Source organism: Protomyctophum bolini (assembly GCF_963924005.1).
Source record: "Protomyctophum bolini genome assembly, chromosome: 13".
Taxonomy (NCBI): Eukaryota; Metazoa; Chordata; class Actinopteri; order Myctophiformes; family Myctophidae; genus Protomyctophum; species Protomyctophum bolini.
Window position 1 is genome coordinate 23,134,875 of NC_137874.1, and position 14,658 is coordinate 23,149,532.

The 14,658-nt window shown below is 41.7% G+C and overlaps 2 protein-coding genes across 4 annotated transcripts in view; one reads left to right on the forward strand and one right to left on the reverse strand.

Moving 5' to 3' along the window:
- The window catches only part of ncam1a (neural cell adhesion molecule 1a), a 308,108-nt gene that overhangs the window by 237,159 nt on the left and 56,291 nt on the right, over positions 1-14,658 (forward strand). For all 3 annotated transcript variants that reach the window (XM_080780875.1, XM_080780876.1, XM_080780877.1), the window contains exons 7-8: positions 1,075-1,235; positions 2,358-2,500. In XM_080780875.1, coding sequence (XP_080637001.1) covers positions 1,075-1,235; positions 2,358-2,500 — 304 coding nt within the window. The remainder of the gene's footprint in view (positions 1-1,074; positions 1,236-2,357; positions 2,501-14,658) is intronic.
- The window catches only part of cyb5d2 (cytochrome b5 domain containing 2), a 592,339-nt gene that overhangs the window by 160,651 nt on the left and 417,030 nt on the right, over positions 1-14,658 (reverse strand). The window lies entirely within an intron of this gene.

The following is a 14,658-nucleotide window of genomic DNA, read 5'->3' on the forward strand; positions in this document are numbered from 1 at the left end:
AGTAGTTGTTACGAGTGTAAATAAACATGGTCGTACGACAGAGCTCGAACTATCACTCTCTGTTGTCACCAGCCAGCCGCCAGTTGAAGGATGCACTAGGACTGCTAATGAGAATCACCGGTGACATTAAAGTGATTCTAAGGCCCCTGAGGAGTTTGATAACGGCCACAGCTGTCTTTTCAGCATGTTGGGGTTGATGCCCCGCATGGTGGTGGTGGTGGTGGTGGTGGTGGTGCGAGGTCCCGAGGTGCATTTGTTCAGACCTGAAAACGCAGGCGGTGTCGAGACAGATGGGCGAGGGAGCGGGAGAGAGCAGCAGGGCGAGGCCGGCTGAGGCTCCGCGGCACGCGTCTGATCATTATTTTTATTTTTTTAATGGCTGGCGATCCAAAGACATCTATTATTCTTCATCCGGCGCCAGCTGATTGTGAGGTAGAAATTTAAAAAACAGTGTCTCGTTAACGTTGCCTTCAGTTTGAGAATCATCAACGGGTCGACATAATCAAATGGCCGCTTGGCCTTCGTGTTGACAGATGCAGAGAGGAGTGCAAACACAAAGCTGCTTTGCAATGTTTATATTCCACTTAACCACTTGAATGCTATCTCTATATAGCATCTCTATTCTAGGGTGGAACATTCGCTGTAAATAGCCGATGTACTGTACAACCTCACACAGCACGTTATGTTTGCGACGCTTTGTAGATCGAGCTATGTTTGGGGCAAGGACATACAGTAATGTATAGAAGGAAAAACAAAAGAGCGGGCTAATAACAGAGCTGTAGGGAGTCCCCCGGCCGGCACAAAACATTTTCAAGTGGATGGTCCGTGGGAACATGTATATAGGGGGTTTTAAAGGGGTTAATTTTCCAGCCATTCCTTCCCTGAGATAGGAGTCCTTGAATAGAGAATTGTCTGTGTGTGTCAAGAGATCTATTCTGCCCAGACCCTTGAGATATGTGTATACACAACAAATTACTGCTGGTCTGACCTCTCTCTGTGACCCTCTCTCTGTGACACACACACACACACACACACACACACACACACACACACACACACACACACAATCTACAGCAACAACGTGGTCCTTGAAACGGACGACAAGTACAGCGTGAACGAAGACGGCTCGGAGCTGACCATAAAAGACGTCAGGAAAGTGGACGAGGGCGAGTACAACTGCATCGCCAAGAACAAGGCCGGAGAGAAGGGCGGGGAAGTCAGCCTCAATGTGTTTGGTAAGAGAAGTGACTCTATTCTATTTGCTGTTAGCCACACGGCAATATAAGGCCGCGTATTTATGGCATTGTTGGCCTTTTCCTGCGGTTACTGGCGGTTACTTGCCTGCCTGGATGTTCCCTATAATGATTGAGCACATGGTTTTGCAGCGCTAATTATTTGAGTGTTGATTTTTGGAAGCAAATTTTTATGCGTTTGTGAGCTTGTAGATCTGCATGAAACTGGATCTATTGTACACTAGTCCCTTCCTAACATTTTGGTATAGTTTTTATTTGTTGATGAAATTGTCAATATATTTAGTCTTAGTTTTAGTCATCATAGCTTAGTTTTCATTTAGTTTCCATTTAGTTTCCGTCATAGAAAAAAGGTAGTCGACGAACATTATTCGTCATAGTTTTAGTTGACGAAATCAACACTGCGACCGTGTGAGCAACAGATATACAAAGTGACAAATATCCTGTGATCCATCTTTGCATCTGACTCGTGTGAACGCAGCATCACACCTCATCTACACAGGCATGGGGTGAGCGTTCCGACGGAGATATCACTCTCCTAGTGATAAACAGTGAAGACCAAACGTGAAATGCTACGATAAGGAAGCAAGGATTCGACCGTGATGTCACTGCTATGCAACACGGAAGTAGCACAGCAGCAGAAACAGAACGCCATTATGAAGGAATTGGCAATTCCTTGGGCATGTGATGGACTTGTTGAGAAGTTCCCAGCTGTTTATAACATCCTGCAGTGTGTTCTGATTAAAATGTTACCCGTCCACGTTTCGTTGTGTTCAGCCCGTCCCCCCACCCGCTAACTCATAAAAGTATATTTTCCCACCCGTTTTCACCCGTCAAAAACTCGGGTATCCGTGGGTATCCGGCCCGTTGCAGGACTCTGCCCTGAACCAACCAAATAATCAATAAATAGTAGCGTATAGATCTCAACCAATTCAATTGTTTGGCGCCGCAAAACCTTGCTCAAATTGAGACTCTGTGAGAGAATACAAGAGGGGTGGACGACGTCGCTGCACACCGCGTTGCCGCTCGTGGTACGTCAGCACAGTGCATTGCATCGCTGGCAGTGTAGATGAGGTGTAACACGCATTCTGTCTGGTTTTTGTCCAGTGGAACCCAAGATCACGTACCTGAGCAACCAGACGGCGTCGGAGCTGGAGGAGCAGGTGACGCTGACGTGCGAGGCTGCAGGAGACCCCACGCCCAGCATCACGTGGAGTTCCGGCCGCAGGGTCTTCAGCGAAGGAGAACAGGTACACTGAGCTCTCTGGACACAGTCCCGCCCCGTCAGAATGACCAAGGCACCGGAAGAGAATTTCCCATTAGTTTTATCATACTAATGCATCACATGCATCTCTAGCCTGCCTGGCATGGCCAGACTAATATCACTGCATAGATATTAGTCTGGAACTTCGGTGTGGAAGATTTATTTATACAAACAAACAGATTCCAACGTCACATAAAAATAAAGTCTCACTTTGAATAGTCGGATCTGATTGGTCACCCAAACTTTGGGGTGAGTGCAATGTGTCCCAGACCAATCTCCCCAGGGATTTTTTTATTTACCTGTGGCATTTGTCTGGTTTCCAGGCTACCACATCTCATCAGCGAAAATAGCCAATCTACAGGCTATCATGTCATGACACAAAGGTTAATGTTGCTGCTTACTGTACAAACAGTTTGCAATGTCTTGTGCTTCTTATTATTCTCATAATGTTTTTTAATAAGGTAGTTACATTTTTAAGTAACCCATTTTAAAAAGTTTGTGCATCTTCCTGAGTTGCACTACACAATCTCCACACGCTCCACTCCACTTGGTAATGACATGGCAGGGTAGCTTCACAGCCTTCCTGCAGTGTCTCACCACCGTACTCAGGGTAGCTTCACAGCCTTCCTGCAGTGTCTCACCACCGTACTCAGGGTAGCTTCACAGCCTTCCTGCAGTGTCTCACCACCGTACTCAGGGTAGCTTCACAGCGTTCCTGCAGTGTCTCACCACCGTAATCAGGGTAGCTTCACAGCGTTCCTGCAGTGTCTCACCACCGTACTCAGGGTAGCTTCACAGCCTTCCTGCAGTGTCTCACCACCGTACTCAGGGTAGCTTCACAGCCTTCCTGCAGTGTCTCACCACCGTACTCAGGGTAGCTTCACAGCCTTCCTGCAGTGTCTCACCACCATACTCAGGGTAGCTTCACAGCCTTCCTGCAGTGTCTCACCACCGTACTCAGGGTAGCTTCACAGCCTTCCTGCAGTGTCTCACCACCGTACTCAGGGTAGCTTCACAGCCTTCCTGCAGTGTCTCACCACCGTACTCAGGGTATATACTGCATAGAATATACACGCATACTTATAAGTAAAATAGCATTGCAGTCAGACTTTCTTTCACTGCTTCTGTGATTTACGATTTACAAAACACTATATTTGATGCTGCAGGACAAACTCTCTCCTCCCGTACTTTCTTTCCCACACGCACACACGCACGTGCACACACACGCATACGCACACACACACGACAGCTTTCTGACTAAATCATTAGCACTTGACTTCGAAAGGCTGGAAACCATTCACTGGGGAATCTGAGTTTAAAGTGAAAGTGAGTTTTGCAATTATGGCAAAAGGTGTGGGAAGAAGAAAAGAAAGGTAACAATTTATCTCAAGTGAAAGTGTAACCTCATGCAGCATCCATATTCTATAGTTTAACCTCATGCAGCATCCATATTCTATAGTTGAACCTCATGCAGCATCCATATTCTATAGTTTAACCTCATACAGCATCCATATTCTATAGTGTAACCTCATGCAGCATCCATATTCTATAGTTTAACCTCATGCAGCATCCATATTCTATAGTTTAACCTCATGCAGCATCCATATTCTATAGTTTAACCTCATGCAGCATCCATATTCTATAGTTTAACCTCATACAGCATCCATATTCTATAGTTTAACCTCATGCAGCATCCATATTCTATAGTTTAACCTCATGTAGCATCCATATTCTATAGTTTAACCTCATGCAGCATCCATATTCTATAGTTTAACCTCATGCAGCATCCATATTCTATAGTTTAACCTCATGCAGCATCCATATTCTATAGTTTAACCTCATGTAGCATCCATATTCTATAGTTTAACCTCATGCAGCATCCATATTCTATAGTTTAAACTCATGCAGCATCCATATTCTATAGTTTAACCTCATGCAGCATCCATATTCTATAGTTTAAACTCATGCAGCATCCATATTCTATAGTTTAACCTCATGCAGCATCCATATTCTATAGTTTAACCTCATGCAGCATCCATATTATATAGTTTAACCTCATGCAGCATCCATATTCTATAGTTTAACCTCATGTAGCATCCATATTCTATAGTTTAACCTCATGCAGCATCCATATTCTATAGTTTAACCTCATGCAGCATCCATATTCTATAGTTTAAACTCATGCAGCATCCATATTCTATAGTTTAACCTCATGCAGCATCCATATTCTATAGTTTAAACTCATGCAGCATCCATATTCTATAGTTTAACCTCATGCAGCATCCATATTCTATAGTTTAACCTCATGCAGCATCCATATTCTATAGTTTAACCTCATGCAGCATCCATATTCTATAGTTTAACCTCATGCAGCATCCATATTCTATAGTTTAACCTCATGCAGCATCCATATTCTATAGTTTAACCTCATGCAGCATCCATATTCTATAGTTTAACCTCATGCAGCATCCATATTCTATAGTTTAACCTCATGCAGCATCCATATTCTATAGTTTAAACTCATGCAGCATCCATATTCTATAGTTTAACCTCATGCAGCATCCATATTCTATAGTTTAACCTCATGCAGCATCCATATTCTATAGTTTAACCTCATGCAGCATCCATATTCTATAGTTTAAACTCATGCAGCATCCATATTCTATAGTTTAACCTCATGCAGCATCCATATTCTATAGTGTAACCTCATGCAGCATCCATATTCTATAGTGTAACCTCATGCAGCATCCATATTCTATAGTTTAACCTCATGCAGCATCCATATTCTATAGTTTAACCTCATGCAGCATCCATATTCTATAGTTTAACCTCATGCAGCATCCATATTCTATAGTTTAACCTCATGCAGCATCCATATTCTATAGTTTAACCTCATGCACCATCCATATTCTATAGTTTAACCTCATGTAGCATCCATATTCTATAGTTTAACCTCATGCAGCATCCATATTCTATAGTTTAACCTCATGCAGCATCCATATTCTATAGTTTAACCTCATGCAGCATCCATATTCTATAGTTTAACCTCATGCAGCATCCATATTCTATAGTTTAACCTCATGCAGCATCCATATTCTATAGTTTAACCTCATGCAGCATCCATATTCTATAGTTTAACCTCATGCAGCATCCATATTCTATAGTTTAACCTCATGCAGCATCCATATTCTATAGTTTAACCTCATGCAGCATCCATATTCTATAGTTTAACCTCATGCAGCATCCATATTCTATAGTTTAACCTCATGCAGCATCCATATTCTATAGACAAATCCACAGAGGGGTGCCCTGGGCGCGGCCATTACTGAGGTGTAATCCATGGAGCAGGTGCTCTGTAGGCCAGGTGTAGCTAATCAGTGCTGCTGTGCTTAATGGTACACCTCAGTAATGGCCGCACCCAGGCAACCCTCTGTGGATTTGTCTATAGTTTAACCTCATACAGCATCCATATTCTATAGTTTAACCTCATGCAGCATCCATATTCTATAGTTTAACCTCATGCAGCATCCATATTCTATAGTTTAACCTCATGCAGCATCCATATTCTATAGTTTAACGTTTTTTGAATAGTTCAAATTGCCGATCTACAAGCTCACAACGTGTAGATCGGTTAGTTGAACAAGTTTAGGGATAAGGGGTTTAGCACTAACAAAAATTGTAATTCGGGTCCGTTTCGCTAAGACTAGATGGTTTAAGCCAAGCGCAGGGTTATTCCACTGGCGGCCCGTGGGCCAAATCCGGCACGCCAATCAAGCGGAAGAGTTAAAAAAATATCACACCTGTGTGAACTGACAGGTGCAATTGTACTGTAGTACACGCACGTACAACAAAATGTGTATAGGCCTACTGTAGGCTTACTAACATTGCAGACAGACAGTCAGACATGTTGGAGTGGTTAGGCACCGCTCAAAAAAAGCTTAAGGGGGGGGGGGGGGTGCAGTTGCAGTCCAGACCCTCACCCCTTGGGTTTCTGACAATGTGGCCCCCTGAACAATTTAGTTGAATAGCCCCGGTTTAAGTTGACAAATGCTCTCGGAATCAACGTTGACGTCACTGCATCGGTGCAGCTGCTGTGATTTCCCAGGGGTCCCATTGAGAGATCACTTTCAGTATGCTTCTCCTTCAGATCACACACATGATGGCTGCTGCTTTTCATGCTGCTACTTGAACATCAGCTGAAGCACATAAGTGTGGAGGCCGCTGTGCACCCAGTGGTGGCGGTCGAAGTATACTCCCGAGTATTTTTAGTACGATTAAGTAATGGTGGCAATACCACAACGTAGAAATACTAGGGCCGGATGGCTGGCGTATAGCTGTCTGGGCACCTAGGCTGCTAATGCCGCCTGACGGTGCGGCACGCGTTCCACTCCCGATCATGACAGCCTTTGCTTCGTGTCATTCCTCATCTCTCTCTCTCCCCATTTCCTGTCAGACTGCTACTCTATCGAGAACACTAACATTAAAAATGTACTTGAGTAAAAAAAGTAAAAAAATTTTTTATAAAAATATACAGTAGCTTACCGAACACAAAAGCAGCGACTCATAATGCAGAATGAGTCATTTTGCTTCCCTTTCTTTTTGTCAAAAATACTGTATAGCAGATCTACAAACAATGCATCGAAAGCTTTTCGACCTGCAAATGTTATAGTTTGTCTCATCAAATAGACAAACTGTGAAATAGCACTTAGGCAGTTAATGCATGTTCTGTAATAATAATCTAAATCTGCAAAAAGTAACTATAAACGAAAGTTCTCAAATTGTAAGTACACCATTTGCCTCTGAGATGTAACACTAATACATTTATAAATAATAAATATACATTTTGGCCATTTCAAATGATTTTGACACATTTGAAAACTTCAAATGGGACATTCTGCATAGTGAGTACTTTGACTTTCTATGTTTGGTACTTTAAGTACATTATGATGCCGATATCTATATGATATGTATTTTTACTCAAGTACATTTTGAATTCCGGACTTGTACTTAAGTAAAATAACTGAGTACTTTTTCCACCACTGAGTAAATGTACTTGGTTTCTTTGTAGCAGTGCTTGTGGCGCTGCAGCAGGGTTATGCTTCTCTGTCACGCTCCAGCTTTAAACAGCCATTTCCTCCTTCATATCCTCCAGGGACCTTTTGAAGATAACGGCCCGACTTAGAGCTCCAGGTTGTTTGTCTTCTGGCCCAAACGCTCTCCTCATGCTCAGGCTTAACATGTTTAGGACGGGAATGCCACTGTGTCGCCTTAGCGTTTAACCACTTTAACCATTATTTTAGCTGTTGAAAGATAGCATATCTACAAGCACCGAGTGCTTGAGCTATGAGCTTGTAGATCTTCTATTTTTGAAAAATCGTGAGAATGAGTGCAAATCTTTGAATATATATTCGTTCAACAGCAAAACTTTTTTAACTCATATCTTTGCTTCTGGGGGGGGGGGTCTGTGGACCAAAATATTTTCAGACGTGGGTCAATTGCATATCATTTTTGGGGTCCTTGACATTGAGAACCAACTGACATAGAAACAGGTTTTTCAGAAAACTGTCAGGATTTACATGACATTTAGTAGAATCTGGCCTCAGTCCAAAATGGGTTAAAGGCTTGTTCAATGTCAACGTCATCGTCGTGGTGGTTGTCACTATAGGCCCCAGCAGCTCCTGATAGAGAATCGATTGTATTTCTTGTGTGTGCTTCTTATCCGGGGCCATTAAAATGCCATAATTTCTTCTAAAAAAAACCCCTTCGTATCTGACAGCAAGGATGTGAAGCGCGTGGAAATAATACGGCGGATTAGACGGGATTAGTCACTTGACTTCAGAGAGGTAATTTTATGCTGCAAATGCAGTCCACAGCATTACGCATTACCTTAATACGCTCATAATTACCTTCCTGCCTCGAAGGCAGGCCTGGGATCAAGACTACCACTCCCTCTCTATTTGCATTTGCAAAGTGCAGAAAAAGTCGATTAAACTGTATTTTTTTTAAATATCCAAACCAAGTTGTCGAGTGTGATCGACAAAGTGGGGTCCAGGGAGATACCAGGGGACCAGGGAGAGGGTTCCAGGTAGAGGGTTCCAGGGAGAGGGTTCCAGGGGGTACCGGCCAGTACATTTAGTTGATATAGACTCAATGAAGACACCAAAAGTGATTGGCCGGAATTACTTTTGTGATGATTTGATTGGCTGGGAACAGCATGTGATGTATGATGATATGAGTGCCCCTCACTTCATACGAGTGTGATTTTTATGTTTTGTTTAGGCGTTCCATCATGCTCGTTTGAAGCACGGCAAGATGGCTGTTTCATCCAATCAGATTGCTTCCTCGACCTGTTGTATAATGCACATTTAAACTTTACTCTATTTGTTTATTTTGATGGGACAAGCATATTAATGAACATTACAAATAAATGCAATGTAAATACACCGGAATTAGCAAAAATGCAAAATTGCATCTGTAGTCCCTGGACATTGAACACTAAACAAAACTGACATAACAAGACATGAGAGGACGTACAGTACAGCATACCCATACAAAACATTTAACATAACAAGACATGAGAGGACGTACAGTACAGCATACCCATACAAAACATTTAACATAACAAGACATGAGAGGACGTACAGTACAGCATACCCATACAAAACATTTAACATAACAAGACATGAGAGGACGTACAGTACAGCATACCCATACAAAACATTTCCAACAAAAAAAAGTCAGTCATGCTGGTTATTTGTTTAAAGGATGCGTGTTAGGACGCTGTGAGAGAAGACAGGTGGTGGTGCATGGGAGTAATCAAGGAGTCCTTGCAAAATGAAACTCTCCTTTGAGCTGTTCATTTAAACCTTGAATCCTGGCATATTCTGCTAAAGCATATGCAAATTTACAACATGTCACATGCAGTGATCAAAACAAACTAAAAAACTACTAAGGAAAAAAGAAAATCTGCTTGCTATGGAAATGCTCAAAATACTTCCAGCTCGTCTAAAATATAATGAAAGAAATTAATGGTAGTGTCCAACTATATATAAGCATTTATAAATAAAAATACATCGCATGGATGCACCTGGGACGTATCTTCAGTGATGTTTCCTGAGGTCAACAGGGTTTCGGGTCTTCCAACATCATACCCCTCACTCTGGTGACCCAGCCGGGGTTGATCAAAAAATATTATTAGACATAATTTTTCTTTTATCACCGGTAGTGGGGATATTGTTTTTATCCCTGCTTCTGGTCAGACTGAATTTCCTTTTTCGGAAATGTAGAAGGTCTGATATGTTGGATATTAATGTTTGACGATATCACTGTTTAACAATTTAATTAAAATTATATACGAAACAGGTTGTTTCGAGGAAGCAATCTGATTGGTTGAAGTAGCCATCTAGCCATGCTTGAAACAAACTAAATCAAAATAAAAATCAGCTGCTCTGTTCTCCAAGAGCGGAGCCGAATGGGTTGCTATGCTAGCGAATTTCTGAATCTGAATATTGCTTTTTTTAGGGTAACTGACTGTTGTATAATCGCTTGATGGTCTTGCTTTATTGCACTTCTGCGCTGCTTACAGAACTCACCTATCAGCTTGGTTTTGCAGCAACGTAGGCGTGCATTAATGACGGTAAAGCATGTAATATTGCTTAACAGGGAATACCACTCATTTTCAACATTGAACTATATCACTAATATACCTTAGAGATGTTGTGTGACAAATCCAAAGAGTACATCTTCGTGATGTCACTGATCAAATGACCCCAGGTTCTAGACCTCCAGTTCTATAAGCTAAACAGAAGGGGGGGACTTTTTTATTATTTCCACACAACATCTCTATTCTCTAAGGTATATACATAGTTCAATGTTGAAAATGAGTGGTATGCCCCTTTTAAGGGACTACGATGCGACCAACGCCTTGTAGATGGTCTAGTTTGTCGTATGATGAAGTATAGGGCTGAGGTGGTTGTTTTATTTATTTTTACAAATTGTCCCCCGGGGACTGTCAGCCGACCAGGAATTTAAGCTAAAGTCTTAGCTTGGCAAAGTCTAAATGAGCCTTTAAAGTGGAAAGTGTTTGTCTAGAATCACGTCCTTTTAATTCATTAACACTAGCATGACTGAAGTAAAATGTGACAGAAGTAGCATGTGCTTAAATTCATATTTAGAAAATGTTTCAGATGTCAAACATTTCTGAGATGATGGAATGATGATGGACGATGATGGTCATGGAAGGGGAACCTTCTGAAAGCTGACTGTCACCGCAAACATGCCCAGTCATTCCGCCGATATAATGAGCACGCCATATCGACAGAAATCATCTTTGCATGTTTAACACAGTAATTGAATTGAAACAAAATTAACACATAAGCTCCACTCCCCCACCAGTCAAGCCACGAACTAGCTCCGAAAGTTGTCACGTAAGAATGTCTTTATCCGAATAGATTGCTTCAGGACCTTCACATTGACGTGAAAACAGTCCTTTCCAATTAACCGTCCATTTATCTCTGACAATTAACACACAGTCATACAGCACCGATGCACTTATTGAATATCTGCCTTTTAGCTTTACTTCACCTGAAAAAAGAAATCAAATCTCTTCTCAAATGATCCCACTTTGTGAACAGTTCCCAAACTTTCTTCTCTTCCGCTGTCATTGTCGGGAAGATTTTTGATTTAATGTTAATCAGAAAACCCTGCTGATCATTTTGATAGCGTAGCTGTCAGTAATTTTCATTTGTGCCTCGCAACCTCCTGTCATATACTATATAATTTGTTCCATTTCCAATTTTTGTCCACATTCTCGCTTCCAGTCGTGTACCGTTTATTATCAGGGTGGCTGATCATCGCACCCAGGCCAGATGCGTGCAGCATGGCATATATTTCCGAGTGATGTGCAAGTGACAGAACAATCCTTCTCAGCTGTGGAATAGATAAATGGTTTGCTGACGTGATTTGAAGAGTTTGAAGTTGAAAGTATTTAATGCAATGGCTACACAGCAAAAATCCTCACTGTTAACTCATCCATTCGTAACATAGAGAGTGTACACTGCTGACCAATAGGTTGCCCTACACATGATATGTTTGTGCTCCCCTCTCCGACGAGAGCGCCGGGTTTTCTCATGCAGATCGGCTACTTTCGCCGTTTGATAACTTTGATTTGTTCTAATGTTGGTGCTAAATAACAACACTTCAACTCACTGCTAGACCGGACGGGGAAGAGTATCAGCTCTGAACAGATCCACATGGGCAACTCGAGGACGCCCATGTGTTACCGTGCGTATGCCTATAGCGGCGGTACTGCATGTCTTTCTCTTAACACTTTTGAGATTTCCGAATGGGCCCTGTGCTGCACAACAGGTATTGCGACTGCTCATTGTACTGTGTGTAAGAAATCAGCAAAAAGAGAAGCAAAAAACACCACAATGACATGAACTCTCTAAATGGACTTGTTATTAACAAAACATAGATTGGCGCGTGTTATCTACAGACTAAATAAATAATTAAAAACAGAATGCCGTGATTGGGAGCGGCGCTGATTAGCAAAACAACATCTCCTGGCAGTGATCCTGACGATAGTGCTAATGACTTTCTGTTTTTCAGCTTGAAGAGCATGTTTTCCCATTTTGTTATTAAATTAATTGACGCACAGTGACAGATAATCTCTGGCGAACAACAAACTTGGTTCACCTAGCTTTCACCTTCAATGTGTTATTTTCTGTCCTATTTCTGTTGGAATCTGTGACCGCAAACAATGTGAATGCACGAGTGCACTGTGCACACATGTGCATCATTGCATGTGTGTATGTTTTCCTATGTTTTTGGAGGGTGGCGGGGGGGGGGGGGATGCCAAAGGCGCATGTTTGTTTCTTATTTTGGTTTAATTTTGTTGCTATTATTTGCTTGCATTTGTTTTCCCTCTCTAGGCCTCTTGGACTCGGCCAGACAAATACGAGGTATGGCTACTAAACACTGTAGCCTGGCTCTAGCAAGAGTAGTCTAAAAACCTTGCACAATAGACAAAGCCTGTTCATTGTAGAGCAGAAGTGTTGTCGTTCACCCTATCGCTGCTATCATTCCCCACCCTATTAATTTGCCTCGCTTTATTTCTGTTTTTTGCGGGTGAACTGCTGTCCCAAAATGCATGCAGTCACGCTCCCAGAAAAGCTAAATCTAGATATTAATTTTCTTTTCTTTTTTTTTCTTCTGCCAAGCTGTAAAAGTTCTGCAATTGCCTTCCAGTTCAAGGTCTGGTAATTTTTCAGACTTGATGTTGCAGCTGGGAAACGTAGCCGTTCAAAGGTGACTCCTGAGTCACGCCAAAAGGTTTTTGGGCAGCTCCAGTCGACTGCCGTTTTGGAACCGCAAGCAGCCAACACCATCTGCTCTGCTGTGGACCCGTTAGTCTTCTCACTAGGCCGCTGACACAACACTAACCCCAGCCAAGCTGTGTAGACTAGATGCAGGGTTTGATTTGCTGAGAGAAGAGATGGGAGCGGCCATTCTCCTCTGGCCATTCGTTTTTTATGACCAGTGGGGATATGGTTTTTATCACCGCTTCTGGTCAGAATAAATTCAATACATGCATTTCCTCTTGGGAAATGTGGACTTTTTTTTTCTTCCTTTTTTTATGTTTGATATTATCACAACACAATTTAACTAATATCACAATCACAATGTGGTATAAACTAAGTCTATACAGTGTAGGGCATAAGTGGTTAAGAACATGCCCTTTTTTCTTTCTTTCTCTCTCTTTTTTTCTTTTTTTTTTTACAAATTGAACCCTGTTCCCATGTAACATCCAAGCTTCACTCATTGCCATTAGCACGAAATAAAAGGCTTAATCCCTAGATGAATGAATTCTACCAATCCAGCTGCAAGGTAAAGATTACGGCTGGATTGATCCTAGGAATGAGTAATTGCCTTAAAGCAGGATGTGATGATAATCTCTCGAGGCTACAATCTTAGATGACGGCTATTCGTTTCGATAATGTTCTCCGTCAGTGTCTACTCTGTGCTGCTGTTCCCGAGTAGATAAGCTCCCAAAATCTAGAACGTGCGCAGGCTTCAAAACCTAACTTCAGTTGCCTGTTTACGAGTTCCACTTTGCTCTGATGTAAGCCACCTACAGTATCTCCATTATTAAGCTCACCTCCTCAAAGGTACTTGCTGCTGTCCCCACTCATTTTTTCTTTCATGTTCTTTTGTTCTGTGTTATCTCGGCACAGATGTCTACGTAATGCGTAGTATCATCATCACAGCGTGCGACCAGTGACTCATCACGCAGACAGAATACTCGGAACATTGGTCCGGGATCTCTTGCTGTCGGAGTCATGCTCCCATATGCATTACCGTTATCGTTTTATAATGACAGATTTTGTGGCTTAATATGCTTGGTCTGGAAGCACGAGCGGAATGTCTCGCTCATAATTCAGTGTGCACATTCTCTTCTCGACGGCCCAAAATATGAATCCTACTTGAATGATTAGGCACTTTGCCTAATCATTCAAGTCATTTCTCTGACAAAAAGACATTATGTCTAAAAGACATTACTTGCCATGAATGTCACATTTTTTGTTTTGGTTTTAAATATTGTCGCTTCATATTTATTTCTGCTATTTCCCTATTTTATATGCGTTATAATTAATATATCGTCACTGTCCGGCAGAAACCAGCTAACTCCATTATTCTTGTATTTTTTCTTCCCATAAATCAATGCTATTGAACACCCTTTATGTCTGTGTGTTGGATAACATTGAACCAATAAAAAGTAGTAAAATGTGCTTCTGACAAAACCAGCTAAATCAAACTGAACACTATATGGGCTAACTTCACTGCTGCTAAAGCAGCTAACTCCACCCCCTCTCTGCCTCTCTTGCAAGTATTTGACAAGATATAAAGTCACAAAACCAACTTTGATGAGGCAGTATTGCTTTGTTTCAAAAAATATACTGTATAAGGTTTTCTTCATTTCCTGAAAAAAGTATTTTTCATTTCCTGAAAAATGGAGTTAGCTGGTTTGTTGCCGACAGCAGAGATATGTGTTTAAATGTGATAGTTGTGCCACGGTAGATTGCCCTTCATTGCTTCTCGTCTAGACACTCATGCTGATCACTTTAATGTAGCTTTCTAGTCTAG